The sequence below is a fragment of the Misgurnus anguillicaudatus genome, unplaced genomic scaffold (genome assembly GCF_027580225.2).
Source record: "Misgurnus anguillicaudatus unplaced genomic scaffold, ASM2758022v2 HiC_scaffold_29, whole genome shotgun sequence".
NCBI lineage: Eukaryota > Metazoa > Chordata > Actinopteri > Cypriniformes > Cobitidae > Misgurnus > Misgurnus anguillicaudatus.
Genome location: NW_027395279.1, coordinates 781685 through 802634, shown reverse-complemented (window position 1 = coordinate 802634; position 20950 = coordinate 781685). Strand labels below are relative to the sequence as shown.

The window sequence follows — 20950 nt, the reverse complement described above, 5'->3', positions numbered from 1 at the left end:
TGGTACTAGGTTGCCTTTACGCTGAAAAAATGATTCATTCAATTTACTCATTTTTTTAAGGTAAGTGGTTGCAATCAATTTATTTATTAGTAAAGTAATAAAAAATAAAAAAACTTTTGTTTAAATGTAGCTTAAATAAATTGATTGCAACAATTTACCTTAAAAAAATGAGTAAATTGAATGAATCATTTTTTCAGTGTAGTGGAGCGATCCCAGAACATTTACGGGACATGTTTGTGTTCACACAGAAGCCTTTTGGCCAATTTTATGGAAATGTTCTGGGACCAAAGTGTGCTGTGTGAATGAAGTTTAAGAGACACACCTAGACAACATTTATATTTTAGTCATGTTTTTGTCTTCGATATGCTGTAGTCTTTAAACGTGCGGTTGTTTTGTTTTTTGATAGGTGATCTCTGTACGTCCGGCGCTGTAGCTGTGTTTGGGAACGTGCTGTGCAGCGGGCCGGGCCTGGCCGATCACCTGTGGCGAATCAGACATCCTCTGTTCATCACACTGGTGAGAAATATAAACATTTGTTTCATCTCTGTTTCATCTCTGTGAATGGAGAGACCACACGTCGACATACTGTTCAGTGTGGATATGAGGTGCTTTAAAGTGCTTGTTTTTGTTTGTGTGGTAATGGTAATTTCCATTTCAGTACGTTGTATTTTACTTCAAAAACGAGTCACAGTATGTAAAGTTTTATCAGGTAAATGCATGAATTATTGTTACAGTACTAATGCTGTATTTCCAAGTTCAGATACTCTGTATAAACACTAGAGTATAGATACGATTATAGATCCTAGAGAAAAAATGGCCACATTGCAAACCCAATTGAATCAGTATACAAGAGTTTAGAGAAGACACACTTATACTATAGCAGCAACAGTAAACTACATGGCACTACACTACAAAAATACCACCACATCTATATGAGAAGACATGTTATCTTTATCTTGTCCTAAAGGATACTCTGTCTGTTTAAAATCTGCTGATTGTTCAATGATGTAGCGCAGGGTTTTTTAACTAGTGTCCCCGGACCCACAGGGGTCCCCCAGAAGGTTTTAAGGCAGTGGTCTCAAACTCTCGGCCCATGGGCTGTTTGCGGATTTTATTTGCTCATCTGCACTTCATGCCAATTGTCACCATGCGATCGGTTAATGTTGTCGGGACTTTGGAGTGTTCGTCTAGAGAAAATCTGTTACTCGGCTGTTACTCAAAGAGATGCGGCGGGGTTAGTTCATGCCAAGTCACAGCTTTAATGGCGACACCTCATATAGTGAGGGAGAGGTGGAGATGTAATGCAACACTTATTGAACTACAGATGAGAAAAAAGTCATCATGCCCAGGTTAAGAAAAGGGGAAAGATGAGGAGAAACGTTCAAAAGATTGTTACTTAAAAAATACCTAAATAAATCTAAACAGACTCACTACATGGTTGCGAAAAATATATAATAGTTAATAAATGTATTCAGGAATTAAATGTGTTAGTTTAGTGCAATGTTTTAATATAAAGTTATTTAAGATAGGGTTAAAAAATATGTATACTGTTAAAATAATGTATAAAAACTATATTTTATAAGTATTATTATATGTTAAATAATAGAAAAACTGTATATTTACAGAAATGTTTTTTATGTTAAAATTGCTCTGCGGCCCTCCATCGAGATGTCAGTCTCAGAAATAGCCCCAAGCTGGTTTGAGTTTGGTTGAGTTTCCCCAGAAAATTTTAAGAGAAAAAAGACAAAGCAAAACTAGTAAAAGTTTACTGTGGCTCCAAAGAAATATATCCGACCCAAAATGACCCGAATCACTTTTTACCCCAACCTGACATGCATAAATATATATATATATATATATATTTTTTAAGAAAGACCCGACCCGAGACAAACCTGAGAAAATTAGACCCCTGTCTCACCCAGTGGCATTTTTTTTTAACCTGACTGGACCTTAATGTAAACGCCACTGACATGTGTGCAGTTTGCAGCCCTACATGCACCAGTCAGACCAATGCTATCTCACAGTGACGGCTCGTGACTGCTCATTTGAGGGGCGCTAAATCAAAATAAGTGTTGGGAGTGTCATGTGTGTTGCTTGCGTTTTCAAAATATGTGTTTGTTGCGTCATGCGAACCATGTGCATCACATGTTTTGTCAAAATCAGTGCCTACTGCACACGCGTCTAAACCATTTATGGATGCTCACACTCATAAAATGCACGCAAGACACTCACTTAACATTAAACTCTGATTACGCATGAAATTGTGTGAGTATCTGGCCAACGTGAGCGTCTCTTTTGTCATAAACCCTTTAGACGCGTCTGCAGCAGGCACTTATTTTGACAAGACACGTGATGCACATAGGTTCACTCAACGCCGAACACATATTTTGAAATAACAAACCACACACGACGGGCTACATGCATGTTGTGACGAACTTTGCATCGAGCGCCTCGAAAAAAGTGTCACCGGCCGCCACTGGTATCTCATGGCAATTCATACGTATTTTACGATGGTGCCGTGGCTAATTCGTATTCATTTATATGACCACATTCATCCATTTTTGTATGATTTGCCTTTGCCCCTGTGATGTTTGGGGTAGGGGCAAATCAGGGGTGGGGTTTAGTTATAGTTTTTGGGGTTTCGTAAAGTTTTTGTATGATTAATTTCATATAAATTAATACGAATAAGCTTTAAAAATATGTACAAATTCACACTGTAACAAAAATAATGCAGCATTTTTGTCAAATCAACATATATTTTTATGTTACTTTAACTTAAAATATTAAAGGTTCTCTAAGCGAATTCACGTGTTTTAGACCATAAAACATTTTTTGTTACATACAGCAAACATCTCCTCACTATCTGCTTGCTGCCTGTCCGCTGATCAAACTGTAAAAAAAACACGATCTCTGTAGACAGCCTAGGCTCCACAAACTGCAATAAAAACAAAGTGGCCAAACCTACCATCACAAAACATAACAAATTGTTCCAGCCAATAAACGACTAGAAGGATTTGAGGGTGGGGGTTGGGCGCGTTAGGGAGGGGGAGGGGGAGGAGTTAGCTACGCTCCGTTTGTTTGAAAACAGTTCAAACATCAACAAAAGTAACGTTACACAGATTCGCTTAGAGCACCTTTAAGTTAAACAATTTCAACTTGATATTATAAGTTATGTCAACTTTTTTTAAGCCAAAACTTAAATAGTAGGTTGAATTGTCTTGCAAAACTTAGTTATTTAAACTTCATGCTGCAAATTTTTACAGTGCAGGCTGGTCAGACAGAAAGAAACCCTGGTGGCCTCGCATCCAATTTGGCCTGCCTTTTCCATATATATATTTTTTTGTTATCTTATGACGACACCACTAACCGCTAAAATGTGCATTCAGAATTGATTGACAGGTCTGTTTCATCCAAAATTAACCTACCGTCAGCCAGTGCCACCCAATGTCGCAAGGCTCTTGGCAAACATAAAACGGGTCGGAAAAAGGACTCGATGCACATACACAAGATAGGTTGGATCTTTTCTGGTCTGTTTGGCAAAAACACATTCATTTTAAATTACCAGAGGTCGCTAATATTATACCTGATATGCGTGTCTGAAGCACACGTAAAACTTTTAGACCCGAACCCTTGAAGACCTCTACTGTGTAGACAAATATTTAATTTTGTAAACATTTTGCTGACTTTATAATATTACAATTACTATTTACCCAACACAGTTTAAACCTTTATACAAGATATGAATTTTAGGAAAGGGGTCCCTCGGTTCATCATATGTGGAGGTCCCTGCTATCAAAAAGCTTGAAAGCCCTGATGTAGCGTATCACTTAAAAATAAGCCATTGTTTTTCATGATAATTAAACACAATTCACACCCATTTCTCATCAGATTTCCTTCAGCAAAAAGCAGTTCCTAGTTTTTGGAGTGAAATATGAGTATAACATATTCCTGACAGAAGAGATTCATCCATGCAGGATGTGTGAATAAGACAGAGATTCATGGTTTGCTGCTTTAATTTAAACACACATCGCACATAGAAAGAAACACTCGGCTGTTCTGCGTCTTTACAAATTATTTTCATTTTTCACTGTGGTGGATGTCGGGTTTCAGACGACGTATCTGTAGAGGATTGTGGGTAGATTCTCTTCTCTCACATCCACCATCAATACTGTCATTAGAGAAAACCCCTCTCTCGCTCTCTTCTCTCTCTCTCTCTCTCTCTCTCTCTCTCTCTCTCTCTCTCTCCATCTCTCTGCTGGAGGCTGCAGTTATCCTGGTTGAGACTCTGAAAGCCGAAGCAGTTTTAAAGTGCGGCTGCTGTAAGAGGAGAGCGCAATGAAAGTGTGATATAGCGAGAGATTGTGTGTGTGTTCTGGCCCTTCATTTGATAAACCACTCGCACCGCAAAAACATCCAAAAAGTGAGCATTTAGGAGGAGACGAAGAGACGAGAGGAAAGTGGAGGAGAAAAGAGGCGTCCTGAACTTAAGAGAAAGAGCGAGAAACAGGGAGTCGTACTGTAGGTGTGCGTAGAGGGCTTCTGTGAGCCGAAATGATGATGTACTTTTGGGTGAGTATAATAAAATCATCGCATGTACTGCATGGATGCGCAGGGAAAATATGTATATACGTGCGTGTGAGAGAGGCTGGCGTGCCGACTGGTACTTTATCTAGAAAGTTTATTAAAGCTGCGGAGATGGTGGTATTGCTCAGATTTCAATCGTTTATGCTAAATAGAGTTCCCGATTGTATTGCATTGAAGTATAAACTTCTAAAATGAGATAAGTTTTAGTTTTGCAAATTTGAGGACTGTTTGAGATATTATTGAGATTGCATAATATAACTCTAGTATTGACATGATATAAGTTTAAAAATGCATTTTGAAATAGAAAAATGATTATGGAATAGAAAAGGATTTCTTTCTGACTTTTAAGACATCCAAAAAAACTGAGATTTAAAATAGATTATATTTATTTCTAGCATTGGTGAGTGTTTTTATGATTCAGTGGTGTCCATCACAAGCACTTGTGTTTCTCAGATGTGTTTTGTTGAGTCTTACACTGTGAGTTTTTATTGAATTGACTTGTTTTTGGTTAAGAATCTCGCTGACAGATTATGTGACTGAGTTATGTTTTCTTGGACCGCGAGAGACGTTTATTGGAGATCAGATATCCACAGGAGTAAGATGCAAACATCAAAGAAATCTGTTTTACAGTATATGAGAGATCTACTGTAAACCTTCTGTCCTGTGATTTATAGTAAAACATATAAAAGCTTTGTGCTGCACTTTACGGTTTGTGTGAGTTTAACACACTGGGGATTTACTGTAAGTGTGTGTGTGTGTGTGTGTGTGTGTGGGTGAGAGAGAGAGAGAGAGAGAGAGAGAGAGAGAGAGAATGAGAGACAGTAATCATGCCAGTCATTTAGTCCTTTATAATCTTTGTTACATTTTTCTTTTTTAGGGCTGTCAAAGATTAATCACGATTTATCGCTTACAAAATAAAAGTTTGTGTTTGCATAATATATTTTTTTGTGTATTGCATGTAATTATTCTGTATATATAAATACACACATACATGTATAAATTAAGGAAATATTTAATATTTTTATGTATATACATTTTTAATTTATATATAATATAATTTATATAAAAATATAAATATGTACATGTAAATGTATTTTAAATACATACATGCATGTGTGTGAATTTATATATACAAAAATATATATGCAGATATATTATGCAAAAACAAACTTTTATTTATTTATTTATTTATTTAGCGATTAATTGCGATTAATCACGATTATTCATTGGACAGTTCTAATTTATTTTTAAATATGTCATACTTTTAAAATACATCATATGTGCGTGTCAACATCTGCCGTTTGCATATTTCTTTATATAGAAATATGTGTTTACATTTTATTTTACGGTGTCACTGTTACAGTGTAATACATCAATTTTACCCAAGTTCTGAGTAGTAATGATTAAAAACATGTACTTACTATAGGGTTTGGGTTAGGCAGTGTTAAGGAGTAGAACTACAAGTAGCGATGCTACTAACTAAATAATTTTTTTTGTTGCTTGACGGTAGTTCAGTTACTTTTAAAAGAGTTTAGCTTTAAAAGTGGTTAAATGCTTTATCCAGTAAGTAGCAAATATATCTGTTGTGGTAAATATTTGCTTGCAATCCCTTAATTTAAGCAGTGCAACCGCATCTTCTTCTCTTCTTACATCACAAACACACATTGTTCATTACTGCCATTTAATGTTCTGTCACGTATCTTTGCGGAGATCATCTGATGATTACGTAAAGAGCGTGCTGGAGTAAAGTCGACATGCTCATCTTATTATTATGTCTGTGCTGGAGTAAATCATGAGGGCACAATCTGAAGATGTAGAGATGAATTGCCCATGGCCTTATTTGTCCAAGTTCACGTCTCTTAAAGAAACAAACATCAAAGCTTACACATTCGTATGTGTGCAAATCGAAGGTTTGTCTGTCTGCGTCGAAAACTTCAAGCAGATGCAAGTGAGTTATAGCCATTTTAAATTAATCCTTCCACTTTATTGCTTCTATATCAAATGTCTGTTTCTGTTTTAATTGCAGTGATGAATTTGTATTTCCCATTGATCATTTAAACTATGGTGGTTCACCAAAATCCAATCTGTCCTGCCAGTTTTGTAATGAACCTAACATTGTGTTTGTGCCACTGCTTTAGCAAAACGTCTGCCAATCAAACAGAAAAAGAAATCCAGATATGGAAGATCAAAAGGCAATGATTTAATTATATATCTTAGTTTGTTAATTATTATTAATATCTATTCATAAATTGTATTATAAAGAGCTGACATAAAAGTGTCTATAGGCCATTAAAACATTTTTGTTATTTTTTTAATGCTTATTTCATTGCCAGTTTTGCAGACATTGAGATAAATATTTGAAGTTCACAAACTAAAACAACACTGAAATCATAATTGTATTATATTACAAGTTTTAAACCCCAAATCCTTTTTTGTAAACATTCTTCATTAACAATGAGTGCGTTTACATGCACAGTCTTATGCCGATTATGCTTAATAAATGGATATCACGTAGGGTCATGTAAACGTGTAAAACGATTTTCTTTTATTGGGGGAAAGCCCATAAACAGCAAAAACCGATCGGCACAGATTTATGCTCATTATCACAATTTCACGTGGCATGTAAACACCTTAACCAGCTTTCTCACGGTTTTGTCCATGTGCGCATGTCTCTGCGGTGAAAGCTAGACGTCAGACGCGGAAGTAAGCACAAAGTAACGCATAAATGTCTCCGCTGGACTAAAGCAGTTGGAAACTGTGAAAATGAAAGCTCATGTTACATTTACAGGTTCAGCAGACATGAGAAGAGATACAACTTTTTAAACAAATATAACGTGCTATAGGCGGTGACGTCACTGTATGCGAGAAACCTGACAAATCTTCAAATCGCAGTTGTCTGCATAGCCGGTTTATTGATTTGCATGTAAGCGCATTAAATCGGTTTTCTTTAAAAAGCAGATTCTTGCTAGTTATCCGCTTATTCTGTGCATGTAAATGCACTCAATTATTCGGTTACTTGTAATTACTTGTTTTAATGTAGCTAGCTACTTTTAAATGTTTTTATTTAAGGAAAGTACAGGGATGAGAGACGAGTATGGGATCGGCAAATGACCACGAGTCGTAATCGAACTCAGATCGCCAAAAGTGCGAACACACTACATGTCCGTGCCCACTATACCATCGGCTCCGACAGCTAGCTACTTTTTAATAGTAACTTGTAGTGTAGCTAACTTCTTTTTCAGATGGGTAGCTTGCCTGTAGTTTTACTACTTTTACCGATAAGTTTCTCATAGCTTATCTAACAACAGTTTCAAAGTAGCTTCCCCAACACTAGGGGTTAGGATTAGGGTTTTGTTTAGGGTAAGTTGGATGTAATAATCAAGGGGCAACCTTTCGATCTCTATCGTGAAGCCAATACAGAAGTCATTTTAACCGCAATTCATTGACTGACTCAAAAAGGGTCAATTCCCATAGACCCCAATGTTAAAATGCCCAACTTTACAGCAGAAACAGAAAGTTTACAGTCTGGTACAAAAGTATTTTTGCTCCAAATATCTACTTTTGCCCTTCATGACAACTGTGAGGGGGGCGATTTTTTTTGTAATTCATCCATTTAATTATATTATGCCTTAAAGTTCTGCATAATTAAGGGCGTGGCCACTGACGGGTAAACTGACACTGCTGTCACTAGAATCGAGCTAGGCGGGTGTGGTTTCAGCAACCACTCATGTCAGCTTTACCCACATCCCACCTCTTTACCCATTTTCGTTAAGTGATGCACAGTGACGCGATGCCAAGATGGCGACGGCAGACACCGCCAACTATTGGCGTCAAAAAAGCTCTTCACAAACCTATGGGTGACGTCTCGGACACTACGTCCATATCTTTTACATATGCAATATAATTTATAAGATATAATTTACCGTACTACCATTGTAATTCTGTATAAAGACATAATAAGACAAATTGTTACCAAATATGTGTGTATTTGTTTGTTATTGGAGACATGCGCTGAAATGTGATGCACATGGTGAAGAGTATACATGTGTGAGGTGTCTGTCTGTCTGTCTCTCAAAGCTGCAATGCAGTATGGGAATTCCTTGCGTTCACTCCTCATTTGAATATTTATTCAGGAAACAGATGTTCGTTTTGAGAGTGACACCTTGGGCTCTTTGTCCCCTGCTGCTCTCTCTCTCTCTCTTTCTCTCTCTCTCTCTCTCTGACACACACACACACCAGCATTAATCTCTCTGAATGAGCTGTGATTGAGAAATGACTGAGACAAAACATGAGGTCAGACTTGAGAGAGAGAGAAAGAGGGGCAATGGTTTTTGTGTCCTGCTCTGAAAATAATGAATAATTGAAGACAACAGGGACTTCACTGTGAACCAAGGCATGATGGTAATGGACGAGAGAGAGAAAGAGAGAGACATTACACTCTTCACCAGCATGCTTCGCAGAGGCGGGGTTAAAAACCATTAATCCTTCAGAATTGTAACATATGGCTTGTTGTTAGTGGAGTCGTATAATTCCTCCCTTCAGGACGGTGAGACGTGAGATTGCGGGACGATCTGACCAGAGGCTCGCCTCACATTCTGTTCATAACAGCAGGGACGTCACCTGCTTCATATTGATTAACCGCTAACCACGAGATTTTCATAAACATGTCCACAGAGAGGACCGCTCGGGGGGGAATCACGGCTCGAGAGCATCGAGTTGCGTGCGGAAATTCACCTGCCATCATTAGATCCGGCAAACCGCACCGGTCCAGAGCGTCTCTACACAACTGTGACAGAGTTTCACGTGTGTCAGCACATCACGTCCGTACGAATGCCTTTAGTTTCTCAGTCATTGCTCGTCTTGGTGTGTGGCGGTCAGCGTTGCGGTCAGTACGGCTCTCGGCCGCCCCGCGGGGACAGATAACATCGACCCGCGTTTGATATATCAGCAGAGATTTATCGTGAAGACCATCTGTGATGGACTGCACGTGCTGTCCACTAACACACCTTAACTCGACACAAACACTACAACCACTAACGGCAATAGACTTCAATGTCTACATGTGTAAAATAAATAATGACATTTACTAATGATGATGACATCTTGAAACAGGGTTTCCACGGGTCATTTGAAATCCTTGAAATTTTTGTGAATCTGGGGGAAGTTTTTGAAAAAATACATACATAGATACAGGTCATTGAAAGTGCTTGAATCTATTTTATGCAAATAGTTTTTCTGGAAAAAAATCCATATTATTTCATGTGTAGCGTCGGATAATATCATAAAAATTCTAGACTTTTTAAGCACACGTGCTAAACTGTTCGCTTTAAATCTTCTGTATGCGAATGTTGATTCATACCAAAATGCTTTTTTGCATAGTTGTGTTTAAAAACGTCTCTGGTTACATATGTAACTGTTGTTCCCTGAGAAGGGAACAAGACGCTGCGTCTTCCTTGCCATACTTTCTGCGTCCCTGTAATGCCGTCTTTGGCAATATTTCAGATAGCGATATACTTCCTGGCTCCTGCGTCACCCTGTCTTTGTTGTTAAGGCTCACCATTGGTTGAATTTGATATACACATTAAGACGCACTTACACCTGGAGGCGTCCCCAAAGTGTCACTGCAGTGACGCAGCGCAAGTTCCTTCAAAAGGGAACTGTAACAATGTATCTTAAAAGGTGACACGAAATGTGTCTCCACATTTAGTCCTTGAATTTGAGGGTATTGGACCTGGAAAGTTCTTAAAAGGTCCTTGAATTTAAAGTTAACTAAGGTGTGGGAACCCTGATGAAAGCTCTTATCCAATCAGATTGGAGAACCAGACATATTGTTGGTATATCTCTCCAATCTGATTGGATGAGAGCTTTCAAGACTGCCGATCAGTTACAGCATATTGTATTGTATTATTCTTATACAGTAGATGGAGTAAAGAGAAAGGTCTTCAGATATGATGTCATGTATGTGTCGGCCTTCCGGCTGTGTTTTCCTTTAAAATCTCTTCACCATTAAGAGTCGTAAAAGTGTTTAATCTGGTTTATATGGTCTCACCGGGGGCCAGTAAAGCCCTTGCGGTGATGTGCCGAGTGTGCGCGCGTGTGTGTTAAAGGGCTGTAAAATGTGAGCACAGACTGACATTAGTGTTATGGGATATTGACCAATTTTTGGAGAGTTTATGGTACTAATCAAAGGGCGCGTGCGAGGCGGAGATGAATGTGTGTTTTGTGTCCGAGAGCAGAAGGTCACAGAGAGAGTGTGTTATTTTTTACTGAGAGAGATGGAGGACGCGTCTCGCCTTTTTACACTGACGAAGTTTATTAAGAGGGACACAAACGCAATTGTCTGCAGCCTGAAAAATATCTGGGGTGCATCATGATAGAGTCACTGCTGCTGTTTGTTGTATAAAATATTTGTTGTAACACATCATCTTCTCAACATTTTCTCATCCTAACCATTGACTTCCATAGTAGGATAACAAATATTATGAAAGTATTGCGATAAATGATGAAGAAGATATTGTGATAAATTATGGTAAGTACGCAGTTGACAGTACCCATTGAATTTCATTTACTGTAATTGTTTTTCCTACTATGGAAGTCAATGGTTAGGATGAGAAAATGATGACGAATTTTCATTTTGGGGTGAACTATCCCTTTAAATGCAGTAGTATTGCATGATCAGATATTTTTTGTGCTCTGTGTATTCGGTTGTGTTGTGAATTTGAGTTATTTTGTAACATTTAAACCACCGATCTATCTCCATCGTCATTTAGTGCTGGGATGTATTTGCTGCCTTATGTATTAGCAGTTTCTAGTTGAAGAAGATCTTCTGGGATACGATGTGCCGTGGTCTGTTTATTAAAGTACTAAATATCCACCTGGACAGATTTGTCTTTAAATCCGGATATCTGTATATGAGAAGAGAATCTGAGATCAACCTGTTTTTAAAGTTCCCCTGTAGTAGCAATCAATTTTTTATTGCTATTTATATGTCTTTGTTGCTTTGTGCATTCATCGCCATTGCTGAGTATTTTCTCCATAAAGTTGCACTTAAAGTCGCCATGAAACGGAAGTAGCGATTGTCTTATGTTCCTCGTGGTGCCGTATATCCGAGTGAAATCGGCTTATGAAATGAAATAAGGGAGGGCTGGACTTGAATTTGTCTATTGAGAACTGATTGGATTGTTCAAAGTTAAGTTGCGTGGCTAATTGCTAATCGCTGTGATCTCAAACCTGTTAACATCTGTTTTACTGCAGGTTCACACCAGACGCGTTCACACCAGAGGCAGTTGGACGTTTGAACATTTTAAATGTACTCGCTTCATTCGCGCATGAAATTCTAGTCATCAAGACATTCACATGGAATTTCGTGTCATGGGAGGGGCTTCTGCGACTACGCCTGCTTCCTGTAATCACGTCACTACTAGAGCAAGCTCTTGATTGGTTAACACGGCGCATTTTTTCTGCCAAAGTTTTGATTTTTCAACTTGCGTGTTTCCCGCAGTAGCGCTCAATTCGTGTGAACTAGACGCACGAATGAGGCGGAATTGCGTCTACCACGTCGTGCTAACCACCTCATTCGCTGCGCGAGACCTCCAGACGCATGTCAACGCGTCTTTACATTGACCTAACATTGAAATCACTCGCGCTTGACGCCTCTACCGTTGCGATAGTTGGTGTAACCGGTGATAGACGGTGCTTTAGCCTTTCACTGTCGTTTTGATATTTTCTTGTAATTAAATCAATTAGTTTTGTTAGAGAGAGCAGACCCTAAAAACTGAATTTGTCTGCTACCTAATTTCAGTGCGATCTGAATGCGCGTCACATCACAGAGCAGCAGGTGTCAGAATTGATTTATTACTGTCAGAGTGTGCGAGGTGAGCTGACTGACATTGACGATTGTAAAAGCCGCGTGCTTACTCGTTTTGTTATAATATACATATAAAATGTTTAATATAAGCGATATGGTTTTGTGCACTGGCACACTGGCTTAAACACTTAATTAAACAATTGTTTCCCTTGCATTGCATGTGCATTCATAAGCGATTTAATGCAGTGTACGCAAGCGCTGCATTTAAGCAATTGTATAATGTGCATGACTGCATGCACATTTATAAGCCCCTCCCACCCTGTAATACTTGTTTGTCACACGCTGATTAACTGGTGGGAAAATTCTGTCATCGCAATATCCCTGTGTGAAACTGGACTTATCAGTTATGTGCCTGCAAATGCCAAATGTCAAATCTATGTACATATATATCTATGGTCTGATCTGGTGTGATTGAGTAGATAATTATTTGCATATTAATAGATCTGCATATACAAGAGGCAAGAGTGTAGAGTTACATTCAAGCTATTTTAAAGTATAAAGTAATTACTGTCACAGGAAAAAACTTTTACACATGCTGTTTTGATGCTCAAATATGAGTTTTGAAGAATAAATGTATCAACTACAGGGGGACTTTAAAAAAAACTCAGAGCTCGGTGTGTTGGACGTTTGCACAAACCACCAACCCCTGACTTCAGTGATGCCAAATAAATGTTGCTTATGAATGTCATTTTGCCAATTTACTATAACAGTGAGTCTGGAATTTAAAATGAAGATTGATTTTGTTTCTGTTTCATTTATCTCACTGGAAATTAAATGTTTCCAATAGTCAAGTTCTTACAATTGCCAAAGCTAATACAGTAGGTTAAAGTAATGGACAGTGTTTGTGTACAGGTGTAGTTATACTTTACATGAATTTATCAGACATTTTAGGTGCATGGTCCTTATTAGTAAAAAGTTACTAAATTTCCCTGTAATAATGTCCGCAGGTTTGTGTGAAGAGGAAAATATAATTGTGCTAATAAAACACTTTTATGAAAACTTTATGAGAGTTCCTATAGAGACCTTTAAGAGATCTCCGCACTAATATAGTGAAGCAGACGGCTGTGGTCTCTCCAGCACAATGTGTTTCTTTTAAAGCAATCACTCGCTCTTTCCTGGGTGCGCATTAAAATTTAATGTTTGTTGCCCATAAAGAAGAAACAACCTCTAAAAATAGGGCTTGACATGAGCTTGTTGGACACTGAAGCGTTGGATTGCTGTTTGTAAAGTTTCTAAAAAACTTTGTAAAGTTTGTCTCTGATATACATGGTGATTTCTTGATCTGGCTTTAGAAAGTAACTTGTGTACATGTGTGTTGTCATGTTGTAATGTTTCCCTGTGGATGTTTGCTAGTCTAGAAAAGAAAATGTGATCATCAGATGTCTCTGCTGTATTCTGAAAATATAGATTCTTTATGCTGAGTTTGCATCAAAATCGCATCTACCGCGTCTAGTTTGCCGCTTGAACAGTTTGAATGCATTCGCGCGTGTAGAACGGAGTAGATGCGCGAAAAAAGCAATAATTTGACGTGCGTCAGAGGCAAAATCCGCTTCTTGTGGGAGGGGCAAGTGCTATGCGGTTGTTTGTTTGCAAGATGACTGATGTTGATTGTGCATTTATCAAGAGAGTTACCGGTTTGTATTTGGTCACCTTACTATAGGGGGGAAATAAACGGCGCGGGTCGATAAACGTCACGTGACTCAAAAGTGAAGTGTGTATTACAACTTACCAGGTTGCCCAATGTCCTCACTGACACTCTTCCAAGCGAGGTCCTTTTTATTCCTGTCTCTATAGAAATAACAACTTGTGTCGTATAGCTCCGTGTGACTGCTTACGAACAATATCAAGCGTTGGTTGAATGAGTGACTTCGGGCGGGGCTGCCACCACAGCAGCAAGCAGGCTCCTGATTGGTTAACACAGCGCGAAATTCCGCCAAAGTTAAAATTTTTCAACTCGGGCGTCAGCCGCAAATTCGCCTCAACCGCAAAATGCACAAAAAGCACCATTTGCGTGTACCGCGCACAACACTCATTTCGCGCGAGCTAGATGCAGTAATGAGGCGGAAACGTATCTTCCGCGCCGTGGGACCTCCAGACGCGTGTCAACGTGTCTTCACATTGACTTTACATTGGTGTAAACGCAGCATTATAATGGTGTTGTCAGATTTGCGCAAAAAACTTTAGAGTTTTTTTTATAAATGCTAAAATTACGGTGTTTCAATCAACCGATGTTATGCGACTAAAATGTTATTTTGTTCTCTTATTCTGAAAATCGTGACTAGCGCAGACCTAAATCAAAGCAACTTCTGAATATAGTTTTGAATGCTTATGAATCCCAACCTAATATGTCATTAGCAGGCATAAACTAAATCCACGCCTGAGAAATTCCACGGATGTAATGATTCATTTGTAAGCCTTTAAAAAGTTATTATTTTAGATGCAATTTTGTTATATTTACAGCTTAAATTCTCTAATATCTTTTAAAACATTTAAAATCATTCCGCAGATTTTTCCAAAAAATCTCCACAAAGCAATAAAAGTTCGCAGATTCCGTCATTAGTAGTTTACTATTATTCTGAAATGTGAAAAATATAACGAATAAGTGTTTACCGGTGGTGTAAATATATTCCGTTTAAACAATATGTAATATTATCATTATACCACAGAGCTGTTGAATGCTTTATTCTGATTGGTTGAGAAATGTTCAACGGGTATAGATTATTTTTCGATAAACGCACACCTGACCTATCAAATGTCTTAAAATAAACACCAGAACAATGTCTATGGGAACTGTGGTATAAGTAGAAGGATTGACTCCAGTTTGTATTATTTTTAAATACTGCTGCATTATGACCTATTTTCTAATAATTTAACTGCCCGTCTTCAATTATTCCTTACGTTATAAACTTCGAGAGATGAGGTCTGGGTTACACAGTGCACCAGTAAACAAAAGTTCAATTATAAAATAAAAGAAACATCACTCATTTGATTTAAAGCACTCATTCAGCGCCTTTATTAAAATTGCATATCAAATTAATTTAAAGTATAATAGCCGATTACAAAAGAACATAAATCCACAGCTTTAAAATGATTTCAATTAAATTAAACACTTTCATAAGAACCACTGAGATTAAAGATTTTACCGGCCTATTGTTTACACAAACAAAAGTGTTTGCAGGTGCTGTAATGTGTTACGCTACAACCCTTGTGTGTGTGTGTCTCTCTCTCTCTCTCTCTGTATCTCTCTCTGTCTCTGTCTCTCTCTCTCTCTCTCTCTCTCTCTCTCTCTCTCTCTCTCTCTCTCTCTCTCTCTCTCTCTCTCTCTCTCTCTCTCTCTCTCTCTCTCTGTCTCTCTCTCTGTATCTCTCTCTGTCTCTCTCTCTCTCTCTCTCTCTCTCTCTCTGTCTGCCTCTCTCTGTGATGTCTCAGGTGAATGATGTCTCTATAATAAGTTGTATGTGTCTGTATCGTTGTAGGTCTGTGTAAAGTCATTCTCGTGACTCCGTTGACATAAGTAACATCATCAGACACTGTCAGTAGTCTGCATGTGCGCAAGTATGTGTGTGTGTGTGTGTGTGTGTGTGTGTGTGTGTGTGTGTGTGTGTGTGTGTGTGTGTGTGTGTGTGTGTGTGTGTGTGCATTTCAGTGATGTAATTTGGAGTGAAATCACATTAGTGCATGCATGTGTGATGGCTGCTGTACACAGAACATCTGTTTTTGACACACACACACACACTGATTGGTGCACATGGGCTTGTGTGTGTGTGTGAGCGCATGTTTTATTAAAGCTCATGGGAGAGATGTGGCCACTTCATACTCTTAACACACTACTCAACATCAGTCTCTCTCACACTCCCATATTTATCTGTGCACAGAAAACCATTAAAAGCCTTGGGTAGAAAACAATCATTTGTACCTAAAAAATTAAGCCCGATTTATAGTTGCGCGTAATCTCTATGTCGTCGTCTAAGTTATCTGTAGCCTGTGCGTAGCCTGACGTGCACCTCACAAAATTTTGAACAGCGCGTCAGTTCTACACGGATTGCAAGCGCTGTGATTGGTCCACCAGAACCCCTCTCGTGTGTTTGCAACTCGACGCAGACAACGACGCAAAAGTATAAATGAAAACCGTCGCGGAACCTACGGCGTCGCGGCTAGAATAAATGGAATAATTAACTCATAAAAAAAATGTAGGTCAGCAACGATTAATTGCGTGTCCCATTAAAAATGCCTCTGAAATCGATTCAGAATCGATTTTGAATCGATTCTGTGTTTCATGCACAGCTTGTTCGTGTACTACGAAATCATCATGAGTCTGAGTAGTCTATAACGTGCATTTAAAAAAGCAACACTCGTTAAACAAAATCATTCAAAATATTTTTTATTATCATGAAAAATACCTGAAACAATTTGAAGAACAGCGATATAAGTATTATTCTAGATATTTCCTGGAATAGCGTTTTGTAATGATACTTCTTCTGTGGCACGAAGGGAGTTTCTGCACGAGAGCGCCCTCTGGCTTTGGGAAGTCCCGGGATTTCACCGTAATTCATTAAAATTCATTAATTGAGAAAACGCACATTTGCACGATTAATCGTTGCAGCCCTAAATAAATGTTTTGGTTTCCTAAAGATGAGGGGAGACGACGATCATGGACCAACGCTATGTAGGGATGTAACGATTCAACCATGTGTCCCATTAAAAATGCCTGTCTGAAATCGATTCTGAATCGCAAGGCTGCGATTCTTTGTTTCATGCACAGCTTGTGCGTGTACTACGGCATTTGGTCAGTAGGAAGTCCTTATCAATCTAAAATCATGACGAGTCGGAGTCGTTTATAACGTGCATTTAAAAAAGCAACACTCGTTAAACAAAATCATTTAAAATATTTTTTACTATCATGAAAATACCTGAAACAATTTGAAGAACAGCGATATAAATATTCCTGTAGACACTTCCTGGAATAGCATTCGTAATGCTACTTCTTCTGTGGTACAAAGGGAGTTTCTGCACGGGAGCGCCCCCTGGCGTTCGGATGTGCCTGGATTTCACCGTAATTCATTCAAATGCGTTCATTGAGAAAACGCGCATTTGCACGGTTAATTGTTACACCCCTAACGCTATGTGAAGAGAGGTTTGGCAGCCGGCTGTAGTTAAGATTGTATTAGATTATATAGTACACATTTTACACAGTAACTCAGTGTAGTTTTTGGTACGCTTTAGCTATGATTTAGAAGGTAATCTACTTGTTATTTATTTTGATCAGAAATAAACTACTGCAAAAGGATGTTGAATGGTTCTTTGCAGAGTTTACCATAAGTTACGTCTGTTCCACGAAAGCCGTTTGTTTATGTTGTTAACCGTCTATTAACACTAGATTTTTTTCATTTGTAAAGAAGCAGGATGCTGTTTGCCTGTGAAATAACTTTAAATTAGAATGCTATGAATTGGGGTTAAGGCTTTAGCAAGCATGCTGTAAGTGCTTGTTAAGATGTTTTAATTTTCCATAATCATTATTCATATTACCGTAAAGCAAGATTTTTACTGTAAAACATGACATATACAATTACTTAAATAAGCGTAAATAAAGCTAGTAAAACTACTATAATGAATACATACAGTTTAACTATCCTTTTCTTTATCATTGCTTTACTCTAATAGTGTTTATTTTCTTACATTAATGGGAGTTTGGGGAAAATGTGTTTAAATATGAAAATACTCTGCCAATGAAAACAGATGTTACTGCTCCAATAAAACCTTTTTTTATACAAAATGTAATTAATTATCTCTCTTGTTTGATTTTAAAATAAAATGTAATCTGCATAGTAAGACTAACTCAATTTTGTACATAAAGCTTTAGATTGTGTGTGTGTGTGTGTCCTTGAATATGTTTTGAAAGGGTTTTGGCAGTGTTACGCTCTAAAGGGGGTAGTGGGCAATTAAAGCACACATGCGGTGCTGTTTCAGGCACTCGCGCATCCCTCCTCCACCCTCATGACTCCTCCTACTTCTGTATGTGAATGTTTAGATGATCTTTATTGCTTTCAGAGAGAGAGAGAGAGAGAGAGAGAGAGAGATTGAGCGTAGACCATTGGGAGGGTTCATTTAGTCTCCAGTAGGACAGAGATAAAGGCAGTAAGAGTCTCTCGCTCTCTTTCTCTCTCTGGTGAATTTGGGCTCATGGCAAACTCAGCGTGTATGTTGCTGTCAGGCTGTGGTGTGCTGCCACATTCACTTCACTGTCCACCTGCGTACCTTTACCTGCCCGAGGTAAGATCTTTTTTCATTTACTTTTACTCCTCTCGAAATCATCCGTCAGCATGTAGTTTGTGACCCCTGACCTCTGACCTGAGTCAGTGCTGTTTTATTTGACATTGACTCAGCACTGATTCACTTTCATTGTTGACATTTGTAGTTTAGTCTTTATGTAAAATCTGATTGTGACCCGTCTTACGGGTTTTTTGTGTTATAGTAAGAATAGATGAGCTTAGAAGTTCATTGGATTTTGGTGTGAAATACGAAATTTGATTGTGATGTCATTTTTCACATTTAACAGCTAGACTGAGTTATATTTGACATGCATGTGTGGCACAGAACTCATTATAGATCATTATTAGCGATATTAGCATATGCAGATTCGCTCATGAATTATTCATGATTTTTTTCCTGCGCTCATTGTCTGAAGTTAACTTAATACATTTTAGACATTTAATTTATTGTTTATTTGTAATAATTAAAGGAAAGCGTACTTTTATGTTTATAATGTATTAGCACACATAAATGTTTTTGTATGAGCATCTGACTGAATTGATATTGATCTTACAAGCAGATCATTTCAAAGCTTTCGACTAATTTGTCATGACTGGTGACAGAGAGTTATTCATCATTTGTCGTTAATCGTTCAGTATTATATTTTAATTTCATTTTGTATAAGACAGAAATATTTAGGTCATAACCATCAATATTAGCATATGTTGAAGTTGTCGTCTTAATGAACATGAATTACTTTGTGCGTAAGATTTATTGTAGTCAATAGGCCTGTATTTGATCATTTCTCACAGATCTTTACTGGTTTCATGATGTCTTGTCACATAATCAAACATGATGAATGAATAATTCATCTTCATTCCTTTTATTTGTATTGTAAATGCAACTTCGTGGTCACGTTGTTGAGGTTTATTATTCACTCATGATTACATTATAATGTATTGATACCACAATTCAGACGTTTTTAGTATAAAACGCAATGATTTTTTGTAAACATATATCAACTTGAAAAGAAAAAAAAAATATATATATATTTTTTTTTTGTGTATTTGTGTGAATTTTGAGGGTTTGTGATGGAGTGATATACCAGTGAGACACCGGAGAGCAATAAAAGAGATGAGAGCATTCAGTGTCCTACCCTTAAATCTCTCATAGACACCAGGATAAGACTTCACTCCTCCCCCCATCTGTTCACACACACACACACACACACACACACACACACACACACACACACACACACACACACACACACACACACACACACACACACATGAGGTCCTGATGCTGGGTCGCCCTGTGAAGAATCAGGGCATTCATTCCTCCAGAGACATCATTCATGTGTGTGCGTGCGTTTATGCTCTTAATTGATCTCATATTCAAATACAGCGCTGTTGTGTGTATCGCTGAATTATTGATACGTTTCATAAATGTAATGCGATTTAAATATGAAAAATGAGAAGAGCGGGGGAAAATGAAAGAAATAAATATTCATTCACACTTTATTGAGCCTCTTTAGAATGAGCTGAAGATTATTGTTGTTGTCTTGTTGTTGCTTGGCTGAAAACACTGTGTGATGTATAGAAATCTTTAGGATCAGAGATTGGATGGGAGTTTGTAGTTTTACTCTGGGTGTCTGTATGTGATTGTAAATGGTCTCGTCTGGAGAGTAGAGGTAGTATTTAGTGTTCATCATGACTTGTGCTCTTATACTTCACATGATGAAGACTTCAATCACAAGAGATGAACACTTTCCTGAAATCACTAATGAAACTTTACTTTCATGTCATTTGCAGCTGTGTGAAATGTTTTTCTCATATTGCTGCTTCCAATCTACTGAAAAGACCTTTTAAAACTGGCCTAAGCTGGTTTTAGCTGGTTTCCAGTTTGGTTTTAGCTGGGTATGCTGGTGTGACAGGCTGGATTAAGAGAGGTTTTGGACACTTTTTAGCAGGTCAGACTGGAAGCTTGGCTTAGCTGGTTTATGATGGTCCTCCCAGCCTGGCATAGCTGGTTAAGCAGTGGTTCTCAAACTTTTTCAGCATGCGGCCCCCCTTGTGTACGGCGCATTCCTTCGCGGCCCCCCAAAGAATATGTATTACATTTCTAAAACTCAACATTTTAATTACAAAAAACATATTAAAGTAGTGCTTTTGGTTAGTAGCCTCATTTTTTTAGGTTTAATTACACAGAATTCATGATAAATTCATGTATTTTATAAAATGTCATTAA

General features: G+C 38.0%; 1 protein-coding gene across 6 annotated transcripts in view; it reads left to right on the top strand.

The window, feature by feature from the left end:
* The window catches only part of LOC129436771 (RNA binding protein fox-1 homolog 3-like), a 304205-nt gene that overhangs the window by 198183 nt on the left and 85072 nt on the right, over positions 1-20950 (top strand). For 4 of the 6 annotated variants that reach the window (XM_073865022.1, XM_073865024.1, XM_073865020.1 and 1 more), the window contains exon 3: positions 407-516. In XM_073865022.1, the coding sequence (XP_073721123.1) occupies positions 407-516 (110 nt within the window). Of the gene's footprint in view, positions 1-406; positions 517-4353; positions 4570-18547; positions 18722-20950 lie in introns of those variants that run through there. The other 2 variants (XM_073865025.1, XM_073865023.1) reach the window with 2 other exon arrangements.